This window comes from Octopus bimaculoides, chromosome 24 (assembly GCF_046866305.1).
Source record: "Octopus bimaculoides isolate indiv1 chromosome 24, ASM4686630v1, whole genome shotgun sequence".
Taxonomy (NCBI): domain Eukaryota; kingdom Metazoa; phylum Mollusca; class Cephalopoda; order Octopoda; family Octopodidae; genus Octopus; species Octopus bimaculoides.
This window is the reverse complement of record NC_142951.1, coordinates 34,606,064-34,621,096: the sequence shown is the minus strand read 5'-3', so window position 1 is coordinate 34,621,096 and position 15,033 is coordinate 34,606,064. Positions and strand designations below refer to the sequence as shown.

The 15,033-nt window shown below is 35.8% G+C and overlaps 1 protein-coding gene across 1 annotated transcript in view; it reads left to right on the top strand.

The window, feature by feature from the left end:
- Positions 1 to 11,912, top strand: part of LOC106869075 (mediator of RNA polymerase II transcription subunit 13-like) — a 146,475-nt gene extending 134,563 nt beyond the window's left edge. Inside the window, exons 17-31 of the mRNA XM_014914598.3 lie at positions 1,087 to 1,212; positions 1,769 to 1,939; positions 3,182 to 3,279; positions 3,427 to 3,676; positions 4,011 to 4,070; positions 4,394 to 4,768; positions 5,639 to 5,880; positions 6,114 to 6,296; positions 6,887 to 7,116; positions 7,257 to 7,399; positions 8,473 to 8,741; positions 9,529 to 9,780; positions 10,289 to 10,453; positions 10,969 to 11,081; positions 11,282 to 11,912. Of these exons, the coding sequence (XP_014770084.2) occupies positions 1,087 to 1,212; positions 1,769 to 1,939; positions 3,182 to 3,279; positions 3,427 to 3,676; positions 4,011 to 4,070; positions 4,394 to 4,768; positions 5,639 to 5,880; positions 6,114 to 6,296; positions 6,887 to 7,116; positions 7,257 to 7,399; positions 8,473 to 8,741; positions 9,529 to 9,780; positions 10,289 to 10,453; positions 10,969 to 11,081; positions 11,282 to 11,414 (2,810 nt within the window). The 3' untranslated portion in view covers positions 11,415 to 11,912. The remainder of the gene's footprint in view (positions 1 to 1,086; positions 1,213 to 1,768; positions 1,940 to 3,181; positions 3,280 to 3,426; positions 3,677 to 4,010; positions 4,071 to 4,393; positions 4,769 to 5,638; positions 5,881 to 6,113; positions 6,297 to 6,886; positions 7,117 to 7,256; positions 7,400 to 8,472; positions 8,742 to 9,528; positions 9,781 to 10,288; positions 10,454 to 10,968; positions 11,082 to 11,281) is intronic.
- Positions 11,913 to 15,033: the final 3,121 nt, after the last annotated feature.

Here is a 15,033-nt window from a genome sequence, read left to right as displayed (position 1 = left end):
CATCCTAATTAATCCTGTCAAGTAAGAATTAACTCAACAGTCAGCGATCTCTGGTTCTCTTTTACACTGACATCAACAATTCATTCTCTGAAGCTGGGGGACTGTTTTCTCAGTAGTACCTAACCTCTTTGTGCCAAGGTTACCTTACCACTTGCTAGCTTCCTTGACCCTTTAATTTTAAACTGGCCTAAATATTTTACCTGTTTTATGTTAAAACTGGACCACGCCTATCTTACAATGTCATTGTGAAAATAAACAGTCACATCCTTGAAATCTTAAAGCATGATTAATTCAAAACAATTTGAATAAGTAAGTATTACATTTGACAGAGCAATCTGAATGCTAATGGGATAATGAACACAAGCACCATTGACCGGGAGATTCAGTTGTCTTTGCATCTTACATAAACACAAATGAAATCAAATCAGGCTTTGTCCTTAATGTGAAAGATCCCACATTTTCTGGTCCAGTTACTCTACACTTGTTTATCTACATCAAGATGTCAACAAGCGTAACTTGAAGCCCCAGTAATTTTGGCCCAGTCTATTGGGAGAAGTTTCATTCCCAACCATTTCCAGTAGTTACTATAAAATAAATTAAGCACATTATCATCATCATCAACGCAGTTTTGTAGCTTAAGTAGTCTATCATTGTGTCACTCTCTCCTTTAGCTACAGAGGATTCACAATCATTGCACAGTTCAGATTATCTTTTCCAATTTAAAAGAGAGAAATATCCCCGTTTCCCCTCCACCATCTTGTCTGTGTGTGTGTGTGTGTGTGTGTGTGAAGCCAGTGCCAAACATGACCATATAGTCTACTGAACACGCATCTATAAGCACCACACTTGTATGCATGATACACTGTACCAATGGCCATCTTTTCTCAGTGGCTACAAATGCTGGTTGAGTTTATTCATATCAACTGTTCTCACCAGGAAATAATTGTTTTGTTGTGCTGTTTAGGTGTCTGTCAATAATATTGTTTACTTCTAGTAATATAGTTCTATGATATTTTTTCATAAACTTTGTGTACACAAAACAGCAAATTCCCACATTAAGACTTTCACTTTTTATTTCTCTTGCAGATAGCAATGAAGCTGCTTTCACAGCTCTCCAGCAGGGCTGTCTAGCTGCTGATAATTGTTCACCTTCAAAACTAGACGATCCACAGATAAAATCCTCCTGTTTACATAGATGGCCTTACTTGCAAGGTAGGTTTGCCACTTCTTATAAATTAAAAAAAACAAACCCATTTTTCATTTCAGCACTGTTCAGCCTGCTCCAAGAAGATTTATCTTTTCCAGATTACATAACAGTTTGGTATAAGATAGTATCTATTGTATGAACACTGCTCACATACAATCTTTGTGTTACTTTGTATAATTGCCATAGTCTCCTGCAGCATATCTTCATATGAGGTTTATATCATGAAACATTGTGAGATAGCTTCAGAATTTCTAGTCATCATGTTTTGTTAAAGTGACTATTGCTGTGAAGTAGAAGATAAATTCCTGCCAAATTGTTCCTGCAACTTGGTTTTGACTCCTTGTGATAGTTTCACTTTAATTATGTCACTAATGAAGTCAGGTGAACTATTTCCAATAATCCACATTATTGTGTGTGTGTGTGTGTAAGAGAGAGATCTTTTGTACTAAAATGACTATCATCAAAGCACAGTTAGTTTGCTACTTTATTTTACTGCTTGTATCTGAAAATTACAGTCAGTTTCAACAAATTCTCAATTCTCCAATTGTTTGGTTTTAATAGGTGCCAACAGAATACCTCTGAACTCGCAGGATGTCCTACGCCTGCTGAAATCCTTACAGCCTTTATTGTCAGATGCCATACAGAAGAAACGCACCATGCGGTTATGGGAGCACACTTATAAGTTGTCTGGTCCTCTTAGTTGGAAAGATTTCCATCAGCTGGCAGGCAGAGGTAAGCCCAACACATCTCGCCTTCACACTTGTTTTCCATAACAATACTTTTATTCTCTTATTTCTTCAACCACTGGTTCACACACACACACACACACACACACTCACTCTCTCTTTCTCTCTCTCTCTCTCTCTCTCTCCTGCTACTACAACTTCTGCTCTTCAGAACTATCAAGCTAAGTACCATTTCTTCCCACAGGTTCATTTATCTACCTGTCTTTCTTTCTCGTCATCTCTAATGCATCCCTAAATTGTACATCCCTGGAATTCTTTTCTTACTTATTGTTTACCTTCTATAGCTGCTGACATCAATCCCATTAAACTCCCCAATACTTGACTGGTAATTAATTTAACTGATCCCGAAAGTACGAAAGGTAAAGTTGACCATAGCAGAATTTGAACTCTGGATGTAAAGACAGACAAAATGCCGCTTAAGCATTTTGCACAGCATACGATAACTTCTTCAGAGCTTGCTGCATTCATCTGATTAAATAATAAGACGCAAAGACACAACTGTATTTATGTTTTATATCATTAAAATTATTCTCATTGTTTTGATTATTGTAATTATTATCAAGGAATACGAAGATTAATGACTGCAGGGCTAAAAGTGTTACAGTAATAACAGGAAGAGTTAGTGTAATATAAACCTTAATAGGGCTTAAGTTGTGTTATGGAATGGTGAGCAACAAAGGTATATAACTCTGTATGCTCCAGATTGTCTTTGTTGACAAAAACTACATTCCATTGCTTTCTCATACTTGAATGGTTAATTGAAGAGAGGTCATCCATCCAGCTGTTAAATCAATTGATTCTACTAAAACTAACTCCTCATTATAATCCCAAGAATAATTGATATAGGAGTGTAGGGGGGAAGGCAAAAAAGAAAAAAAAGAAAAAGAAAAGCCCTTGACAGTGCCCCTAATATTGATGACAAAACCTTTACAAAGTAGGGTGACCAACAGATTGATATTGTTTGCATTATCACATGCAGAGGTTTCACTCTCAGAAAGGGAGGAGCCAGAACAAATACTGTAAGGTATTTTGTTCAGTGCTCTGATGATTCTGCCAATTCACTGTCCCCCCGTTCCCACCAGAGAGCGAGAGCTGTAAACAGTTCTATTCCTGCATGCTAGCATTCTTTATTGATTACAAATATTGATTATATATATTTATATTGTTATTCGAACTGAGGTATGTCTGCAGATATTGATTTAACACTTTGATTGTCATCTTATTTCAGGAACAGAAGAGAATTCTGAGCCCCAACCAATTCCTTCATTTCTTGTTGGCTATGATAAAGACTGGTTGTCTGTATCACCATATGCTCTCCCTTATTGGGTAAGTAAAACAATTAGCATGTCCAGGCTGTGGTGGGTGTATTAACTAACATACAGGCATATTAACTTATTGGATCATTTTCATGTCATTCTCTTTGTTTTTTGTTTTTTTGTTACACACCTAAATGCAATTCCTTCTTTATTTCAGGACAAGCTTCTTCTTGAACCATATGGGAAGCCTCGTGATATCGCTTATGTAGTGGTTTGTCCAGATAATGAATACATTGTGAAGAATGCAAGGTTTTTTTTCAAAGAATTAAGTACAATATACGAGCTGTGTCGGCTGGGCCGACATAGTCCTATAACCAAAGTACTTCGGGATGGCATTCTGAAGGTAGGCCATTCTGCTGCCCAAAAATATGCTGATGAACCTATAGAAGACTGGTTTAATTATATTGGTAAGTGGTTTCAGTTCTTTGCAAAACCATTCCAAATCTCATTCATTTTCAACAGACTTGAATTTACACATCCATGTGACAAGCCTTATCTCTCACCTCCCAATTCCACCAATTCTAGTATCTATCCTTACACGCCATCTTTATGTACTACTCTACCGATTCTAGTGGCTGTCATGTTATATGTGCATCGGAAATATAGATTTAAATACATAAATTGCTTATGACTTTTTAGATATATAATGTTATCACTGGAAAAGCCATGACTGTCACAACAGTCTTTTTTTTTTGTCTCTTTCATTCGTTAACATCTTTTTTTCCTTTTATTGTGTTTCAGGTGAATCTCCAGTTGCTGCTAAATTAAGACTGTATGCTAGGGTGTGTAAACACCAGTTGGGTAAGTTTGTTTCTCTTTTTTTTTTTCTTTCTTTTCTTTTGCATCAGCATTGTTTATGTGATGGAAGCATTAGCTTCAATTTAACCCCACAAACTGCAACATTTTGGTACTTTGCTACTTTTTCTATACCTCTTGTATTAATTTTTTTCATCATTTGGGACTGTAAAGTCAATTATCTGACACTTTCTATTCTCTTTATCTACTAAACTAAATCAAATCTTCTGCTCCTATTACTCTGTTTATTATTATTATTATTATTATTATTATTATTATTATCATTATCGTTATTGTTATTATCATTGCTGCTGCTGCTGCTCTTTCAGGCCCTCATCTTGCCCAACAAACGCTAGACAAGTCATTATTTGAGGTGAGTTGCAGCAAAAGCAACCACAGCACTCCACGATCATCCGACATGTCTCAAGCTCCAGCCACTCCGGAACATCAAACGTCTGGTAGTTCGACGAGCAACGTAACGTCGTCTACAGCACCGAACCAACCACTGTCCAGTCAGTCCCAGCAACAGCAACAGCAACAACAACAACAACAGCAACAGCAACAACAACAACAACAATCAACAACAACATCAGCAACGACTAACAGTTGTAACACTAACAGTAGTAGTAGTAGTAATAACAACACTACTACTACTACTGTTACAGGCCACATTGGAAGTAGTAATCCTGATGATATGAACAAAGGTATGTACAGTGTTGGTAATAGTGGTGGCGGCTCCACTATACGACGTCTTATTTGTGATATCTGCAATATATTAGTATAAATTTAAGTCACACTCTATGAATCCGACTAATCTGGTGGTACTCATAAGGAGAGCTCTTGAATGTGTAGTATGAGTCAAAAGAAATACATTGAGGAGTGTATAATATTATAAATAACGAGAAATGTACTGCGATAAAATTCATCATAGTACATTGGAAATTTTTATTTAATGGCAATTGTTTTGATGCTTAATAAACATGTATAGATAATTCATTTTATTATATTTTAAAATAAGAAATAAATTACTGACATGTCTGCATTTATTTATATATATATACATCATCGTTTAATGTTCGCTTTCCATGCTGGCATAGGTTGGACGATTTGACTGAAGACTGGCGAACCAGATGGCTGCATCAGGCTCCAATCTGATCTGGCAGAGTTTCTACAGCTGGATGCTCTTCCTAAAGCCAACCACTCCGGGAGTGTAGTGGGTGCTTTTACATGCCACCGGCACAAGGGGCCAGTCAGGCAATTATATGTTCATAGGTTGTGAGTTCAGATCTGTGAAATCATGTTTTGGAGTTGGAGTGGGACAAAAAATGCATCTTAGATAACTTTCATCCAGTTGTTGGGATAAGAATTAAATCAAGGAATGATACCTGCTGTATAATAGCATCTTAGTGAAGGGGACATTTCTTTTTCTCTCCCTTAGCTATAAAACTGGAGGTACGTGTTGCCCCTTAGAATCCCCTCCAGCTTACAAATATATCTACATACTACCTCATGTTGAAAATCTCTAACATCCTGTGTAAACTCTTTTTATTCATTTATTATTTGTGTTTATGTAGATGGTGGTGCTGACAGCAACAGTTCCCAGCAGCAACGGGACGGCGGCATCCATGAACAGCAACAAGAATCTGAGGATAGTTCCACAGAGTGCCCGGCTCTAGTTATTTATATTGTGGACCCTTTCACCTATTGTCAGGAGTGGGACCACCTTAATAGGCTTGGAACGATTGGGTTACTGCACTGCTACCAAGAAATTGTGAGAAACTTGCCAGAACATATGCAAAGCCATGTTAGTCTACAAGTGAGTATATGTTGATTAATTTCATTTCATTTCCTACTTATATTATTTGTGTTATGTTTAGATATATTATAATCTCTGAACCCAGGTTTTTATTAAGAAAATGCATTTTGAATTACATAATCTGTTAATAACTTCAGTAGGAAGTGGTTTTATTATTCCATGCTAAAGAAATTCATTTAAGAAGAAAATAATGTCAGTGTTTTTTGATATTGAGATTTATTTGTTGTTTTCAGATTATTCCCTCTGAGGCTGTGATAGATCAAAAAGAATGTGGCTCACAATATCAGATGCTCAAATCTTTGGCATTCTCAGTTTTTACTACTTGCCGCTGGAATTTGGCCCATAATGTCTTAGGACGATCGTTAACTGGCTTTGGGCCTGCTGCTGATGCCGAACTTTTCCTTAAACAGAAAGAGGTAAGTTGGCAGCATTTTTAAGGAAGCTGATTATGTTAGGAGTTAACTTTCACTTTTTTTAATATTGTTGTCCTATTTAGCATTTTAATGTATTTGTTAGACAATCTTAATCACGATGTGTGTTAATTCAGGGATTATCATGTGTAGGATCATAACTTTGTTCTCGTCTGTTTGTGTGTTTATTGATTAATCAAGTTAGATAGTGATGGAATCTTGTGAAAGTTTTTGGTGCAATGTCTGAACATTGACATCGAGGTCTAATTCTGTTGATTGTGACTAAATGATTTACATTATTTTACATTTGACGGATATTTGTCCTCGTCTAGTTTGTTGTTAACACAACATTTCGGCTGATATACCCTCCAGCCTTCATCAGGTGTCTTGGGGAAATTTCGAACCTGGGTGGACAAATATCCATCAAATGTAACTAAATAAGGTACATAATTCCTTATCCCTTAAATATAGAACTGTAACTAAATGATATTTGATAAAATAGACATTTCAGGGGTTCGTTATATTTTATTGTAATGTTTAACATGAGTGTTGTTTTAAAAGCATTGTGATAATTCTTTTAACTTTGATATCTGTAGGTGGAAAAAGCTGGACAGATGAGACTCTATTGCCCACCTTTCATTCTGGCACCGGTGAAGGACAAGCAATCAACACTTGCTGAATCTTGTGGCGAAAAACTTGAAAAAAGTACGATTGTGTTTTGTGGCTACTGCTTGAGTGAAGATCAACGTTGGCTACTGGCCGCTTGCACTGACGAACGAGGAGAAATGCAAGAGACTTGTATAATAAATATCGAAATACCCAACCGGTAAGTTTTTTTAGTGAACTCGGACAACATTTTACTCGCCTCTGTGCTTTCTAAAATATTCTTTGTCAAATATCTATGGATTTCTTTTTTTAAAAATGAATTATTTTTACCTGAATGTATTATCACTTTTCTAATTTCAGTAATCGACGGAAAAAGGCTTCAGCAAGGAAGGCCGGTTTACAAAAATTATGGACTTTCATTGTTGGAATTGTGTCTATGACAACTCTACCATGTCGTCTTGTTATTGGACGATTTGGTCGACTTGGCCATGGGGAATTGAAAGGTAAGGGGATAATCTGCAGACCTGTTGCTGTTTAATGTGTTTTCTCTCTATACATGCATTTAGCTTGGTACTGTTGTAGAGATTTTATTTATACCTAGTACCCTGTCATGTGAAGGCTCATGGCTCAGTAGTTAGAGCATTGGGCTTACAATCATGAGACCATGAATTTGATTCCCAGACTAGGGTGTGTGTTGTGTTCTTGAGCAAGACACTTTATTTCACTGAGCTCTTGTTTTCTCAGTTGTAGACATGAGTTGTGGTGTCACTGGTGCCAAGCTGTATTGGCCCCTTTACCTTTGCCTTGGATAACATCGGTGGTGTGGAGAGGGTAGGCTGGTGTGCATGGATGACTGCTGGTCTTCCATAAACAAACTTGTCTGGTCTTGTGCCTCGGAGGGTAACTATCTAGGTGCAGTCCCAGGGTCATTCATGACTGAAGGGGGTCTTTACCCTTTACCCTGTTATACTAGAGGTACCTAACTGTACTACTTTATACTAGAGAATCGAGGTACAACAGCCATACAACTATTTACTATAGTATTGATATACTCAGTTATACAACAATATATTGTAACCTTGAGGTACTTAGCTATATAACTGTATGCTAGAGTATTGAGGTACCCAGCTCTACTCTTCTAATATTATGGTACTATATTTTTGAGGTACCCAGTCTTCCTATTATAGTAATAATTTGATATATTACGTTTAATTTTACATTTCTAATACTAATCTACATTATTGTCGACTTGTAATTCTTGATGTGACGTATGCTGTTATAATAATTATTGTTATGAGGGTGTTAGAGCAGTACAAGAGGCAGAATGACAAACAAAATGCTATGTGAAATTTAATTATATCCTTCTCACTTTATGATTTTAATCATGCCATGGTTGACTTTCATCCTGCCTGGTTTAATAAGATAGAGCACCAGTAAAATACTAGAGAATGAATTTATTTTATTATCCCCCCCACCCATCCTTCCTCAAAACAATTTTGTTTTTGTGTTTTGGGTTAGAAGACTTAATTATTAACATTTGTTTGATGATGGTTTAATTTTTTTCTATTTCCAACAGGCTGGGCTGAATTATTGGGTAAGAAAAACTTGATGAAAGCCAGCCAGCAAATGAGAGATATGTGCACCCAGTGTTCCATAATGTCTAGCAGTGAGACACCTTGCATCCTCAGTGCGTGTCTCGTTTCCATGGAGCCCCAGTCTTCCTTTAGAATTATTTTTGATTCAGTAAAAGTTGAAGAAAAGATGAGTAGCAATTGTCCCTTACAAACTCCACGTGATGCATCTTGTACACATATCCTGGTATTTCCTACCTCAGCCACAGCACAGGTAAAAAAACCCTTACACCCCCTTTTTTTTTTTAAAGAATTGCATTAACATTATTGTTGTTCCTTGCCTTATAAGTACTACAGTCAATTTAACCCTTTAGTATTCAGATACTTTATCAAATGTTCATCATCATCATCATTATCATCGTTTAACGTCCGCTTTCCATGCTAGCATGGGTTGGACAATTTGACTGAGGACTGGTGAACCAGATGGCTACACCAGGCTCCAATTGCATTGTTTTGGATTAATCTTGTATTATCTTGTAGCTTCAAGATTTCGAATGGTGTGATTATTTACTTTTAGAATGACATTGTAGGATAGGTGTGAGAGACCAGATCTGGCTGGTTTCAACTTAAAACAGGTAGAATATTTGGGCCAGATATAGCTGGCTTAAACACTAAAGGGTTAAAAACTGGCCTGATTTGATCCAAATATCCTACCAAATATTCTGATCAAACCGGCCAGATCCAGCCTCTTGGACCTTCACTACAATGCCATTCTAAATATAAACAGTCACATCATCTAAATCATGAAGCCAAGAGATAATGCTTGATTAATTCAAAGAATTTAACAGAATAATCTGAATGCTAAGGCATTAAGTGTCTGCTTTGAGACTAAAAGTAATTTAATATTTCTACCTAAATGACGACATTTTGGAATTCTACTTGTCTAGCAGATGGCTAGTTTTTTATTAATCATAACAAGATTTTAGTATTTTGATTATTTTTATCTTGGTTGCACAAGTTTGGAAATGAAATGATTTTGTGTTGTTTTCGTCTCCTTGCAGGCCAGTAACCACTCACTCCATCGTGGAGAGCATTCGATGGATCCTACCTACCACCTAGGGGACCTTAATACAGATGCCCTCTTCCCCTCAGCTATAGAAGATGGCATTGGAGATGATATTGGATGTGAAATGGACGATCTTCTCTCCATCTTCATCAACCCCATGAACGATGATAAAAACTCTGCTTCTGGTTCTCTTATTCATGGAGATGAGGGCTGTCAGTCACCTTCAAAGATGGGAGTCCCATCAGCAGTAAGTATTTGCTCTTCCTTATTACCCTCTGTGTCTGTGTTGTCAGGAACTCTCTTAGATGTAAACATGTTATCACTAGACTTTTTGATTTCTTTATTCAACAGTCCCCACCTGAGTAAACCTTTTAACATAAGATTGCTCAGTTTTTCCTTTTCTTGTTTCTCTGCAATTTTTTTTACTTCCAAAGTGTTATGCATTAAGTTTAGAAGATGGAATGGAATTTTTGAAGTAGTTGAGTGAAAGCTCTGTCACAGTTGAGTGGTAGTTCTGTCATAGTTGAGTGGAAGCTCTGTCATAGATGAGTGAAAGCTTTTTAAAGATAGTTGAGTGGAAGTCCTGACATGTTGTTAGTAAATTTTAAAACTGAAAATGTGTGGGTGTGAAGTGGTATAAATGGTGATGGTACCATGTGTGGGTTTAGAATCATTAAATGGTCTTGCTAGAATCAAGCTTGGTCTTGTCTTCTACTCGATGTTGACCTGTTTTGTTTTCTTGTGTTCTGTTTCAGGGAGCTGTTAACACATCTAATGATCTTCAAGAGGAAGGTGGTACATTGCTGCAACAACCTCTGGCAATGGGCTATTATGTGTCCACAGCTAGCACAGGACCACTACCAAAGTGGTTCTGGTCAGCATGTCCTGAGGCTGAAAACATGTGTCCAAATATACTCAAGGTCAGTTATTCTCTTGGTCAGTCTCTCACTGTTATCTCTGGTCCTTCTCACACGGTCAAAGCAAATTCAAATGCCTTCATTATAGATGCCCTTCCTAACGCCAAACTCTGTAAAGTGGTTGGCATTAAGAAAGGCATCCTGCTGTACAAACCATGCCAAAGCAGACAATTGGAAGGTCTGATTGTTACTTTTGTTTAATTAATATCTTTTTTGTTAACGACTAATTAATATTTTTTATGTAATCTCTTGACGTCTGAGCTGGTATGGGAAGATAAATTTTAAGGGGATTCTTTCAGTAATCTTCGATTCCAAATTGATTGCTGTTTACATTTTAACATAATTAAGATTAAACTCACTGAACCGACATTTTAAAATTCTGTAGTTTTTAGATGTATTTGTAAAAATTCAGGTTTGATACTTAGGGATTTCTAGTTGTTCCCTCCAGTATTTTTGTTGGTATGTTTTCCATTAGACCCTAATACTTGATTGCTAATGTGCTTCTAATTATGTTGCAGGCTGCACTTCACACACACTGTTCATCAAAACAAGATGATCCTCTTCCCCTTCAGTCAACACATAGTAGAAACATTCACCCCCTTGATTCGAATCTAACCTGTGATGTTTTGAGGTAAGTTCCAACCATTTCTGAAGAATTACAGCTTCCTTCTACCGTTTTGCTTGCCTTAATAAATTGAGAATTATAATTTTCTGCTTTAAAAGAATCTTTGATTTTAAGTTTTTTTTTTAAGTTTCTATTTCGATTGTTAATTCTTTTTATCTTTTTCCTCATTTAAAATTCTATTGTATTTTGTTATTTTTTTTTTCTAGATTTGTTTTGGAAAACTACAATGCCTTGTCCTGGTTGACCATGGACCCAGTAAAAAATGACCGCCAGTCATGTTTGCCTGTGCACTTTGTTATGTTGATGCAGATGTACCATGCAGTTAATGCATTTGTATGACATAGTATCGGCAGGAGGAGGAAGAAGCGGCGTAAGAAGAAGATGAAGAAACTCTGAAGACAAGCTACTTTGAGCAGAATCCAAGACGGCTAAGAATAAATACTCAAACGAGCAGCAGTTTTACACTGAAATTTCCCGATCCCTCGAAAACATTATTGTTATTATTATTAATATTATTATTATTATATAATAGACAGAGCCGCTAGAAAGGGAAAGCAACAGTACCTTACCAACACAACGATTCCAGTTGTTGGTATGTTTTTAAGTGGGTATCTGTTGCTAGTGAATTCTTAAGTTTGTCTTGTTCTCTCCTCCCCCTGCCAATTGTGCAATGTGGTAACTTAGTGACAGCACCTGCAACAGTTGATCTGTAAATGTGTACAAATATTTCTTTCATATTACAATCTTTCATTTTTTAAAAGGAAAAAAAATATATATATATTGTTTCTGCCCCTCCCCTCAATTCCAACATCTCATCTCCTCTTTTTAAAAAGAAAACAATTACTAACAATTTTTTTCCTCCTACTTTCCATTTTGCTTCATGCCCGGTTGTGTCTGAAGTTTTAGCAGGAATACACAAGCCACCTGTATGTATGTGTGTGTCTGTGCACGCACGTGTGTATGTATGTGTGTGTGTGTGTGTGTCTTATATATATCTATATATATATATATATATATATATATATATATATATACTTGGTTCCCATCATAAGAATTTTCAACCAACAAACAACAGTTTCCCTGATAGTTGGAATAAATTCACCATTAGTTTTAATTATTACTGGGTTGATACATTCATCTCTCCATTGAATCCCTAATCACTTTCGTTATCATATTCAGTCAATCATTTTATTTAATATTTTGTTCAAATTTATTTCCTAATTTTTATCTTTCTGCTATCTTTACCAATTTTTATTCTTTACTGCTTAATATTTGGTATTCCATTATTTTTTTTCCTACCCTACACATTCACACACATATTCCCATTATTTTAGGGGTTTTTTTTTTCACTTCTAACCACCCTACAGTACATTCTTCTTCACGATAATTGAAATGCTATATATATATATATATATATATATACATATATATATATATATATATATATATATATAAGGTCAGTCAGATATGATCATAGCTCTTTAGGGTGGGAGACATTTGAAGTTAAATGTGTAAAAGTTGAGGAAGGGAGTTAACTCCTATAGCTAAGGTTTGATAATCAGTTATTTCTGATGTAACTGGAAAATGTAATTATTATCATCATAAATTTTCTTTTGTACATTTTGTTATAAATATTCTTGCTGTTGCTCAGTGAAATCAAATAGGAAAGTTCATTTATTTTTTATGTATCATACCTCTACAATTTTTTTAAACTTAGGTTTTGATTCTTGAAGAAGTGAAATAAAAATGTAAAAAAAAAAAAAGTTTCTTCTTAATCCTTATAAGTTTTATTTATATCACAGTAAATGTCTAATGATTTTAAAATGGGAATAGTTCTTCCTTTTAGTTTAGACAGAATTTGAATTTCAGATAATGACTAATCCAACTTCTGCCTGAGTTCCAAACCAAAATAGTCCTTTCAATCCTAAACCCTAACATTGTGTAAATCCTACTTCAAGAAGCGCAGTTATGATTTTTTAAAAATGTAATTACATCAATTTGGTTCTTTAATCATTGACCCATATCACATAACCCATCAGTTTCTAGGAAAATATCACCAGTTTTTAGAACAAAGAAATTTTGATAGTGTAAACTATGAGCAGAGCTGGTTAAATTTCATATGACAATATTTGCTCCTTAATTTTTCCAGACCCTAATCTTGTATTTACTCTTTGAAATCCCTGAAAAAAAAAAAAAACTGATTAAGGTTTTGTTGTGACAGCTGACTTGTTTGTGCCTTGTCTCTTGCCTCGTCATCTCGTTGATAAAGGATCATAAGCACTCCTGTCAACAGCCCCTGTTATTTGTGGTAGTTCACCTTGATGGCTTAACGAAATCTTTAGTCTAAAGTTTGATATCAATTTTATCAGTTGTGATGGACATCTCAAAAGCTAAGCAAACCTAAACTGGGCAACAATATCGCACAGTATAGAGGACAACAGTATAGAGGCAAAGTTAAGAGGGTAACAATATCATTATGCCTTCTTGTTGTTAAAACCTGTTCCTTTCTTTATCCTTCTCTTGGAAGCACACAAGTCATTCCATTCCCCCACCACAACCATTACTTATTCTCCGTCAGCAACCATCAGCATGGATATATGACTAACACGACATGAAAACATCATGCTGTTTGCATTTCAACATGATTAAACTTGATGAGGAATAACTATAACAATTAGCTGGTTGGATCACATTTACTTTTTTGACTTTCTTAAAGAAATCCTACACCCATCCTGGGTTTGTTCCACGATGGGTCCGATGACAAGGAAGATTAAAACACTGCCCTCTTTGCTTGATATTAAAATGCTGTGTCTGAACTAAAAGCTCAGTCACCTCTGCTCTGCTCACTCACTCCTCAGTCACTCAGTATTCATTGTGTGTTGGCAATTTTATGTTATTTTACACAATACAAACAGGAATTTAAAACTGCTGTAACATTTCCCAACTTCCATTGTGGCAAATATTCTCTTGCATAAATTTTTACTGAATTCATTTTTTTAATATACAAACTGACCCTATTTTGTATATGTAAGCTCGTAGTTGCATTCCATAGAGACCATATTCTTGTAGTTTATCCAACAGGGCCACAGAATTATTGAATAGCTTCATGTTTTGTTGAGATATTTTGTTCTGAGTGTGAGTGAACACTCAGAATGCATTTAGTAAGAAAACAGCTGCACTTGTGTGTGCAGTTAGTTTTGGATTGCTATCATAGTAACGCGAAAAATGGTATCAGGAACTTTGAGATTTGTAGTGGGCCAGCAGAGAGATTTTACTGATGAAAGGGGCTATTGTTTTATCCCTTGTACTGTTACTCCACATTCTACATCCTTAAATTAGCGGGAACATAATAAACCTGAACCACAACTGAATGCTTGTTGTAGGTTTCAACAAACCTGAGGAATTTTTTTTTTGTTTCTTAGAATACTTGGAAATGAATATAATGGCAAAAAAAAGGTGGGCGATTCTTAGTTCTCCCCTCCCCCACTCCAACACAAATATCAGACTCAGAACTGACATTAATATAGCACTGAGTGAACGAGTGAGAGAGTGAGAGAGGTGATAGGTTGTAATTATCGAGTGCCTTCATATTTGACAAATTTCTGTTTAGATATCAGGGTTGGCTGTGGACAAATTTACTTACGGAAGATTAAATGTAAAGAAGAACCCCTCCCCTCTTCCATTTTACAAGATGGAGAAAAAGTTATTTTTTAAGAAACCTCAAAACCTAACTTATGTGCCTCTCTTTATTTAAAAGAGTTTCAAATATCCTCTTGTTGTTTATAAGGCATACATATATGTAGGTTGTGTGTATGTGTGAGAGGGTACGAATGTGTGTCTGTGAATACACACATATATAGGTAATGTGTGTGTGTGTGTGTGACTACATACACAGACTAAACCACTTCATTTTTGATTCTTTAATACTTAATATTTTGAAAGTTGAGAGAATGGACGA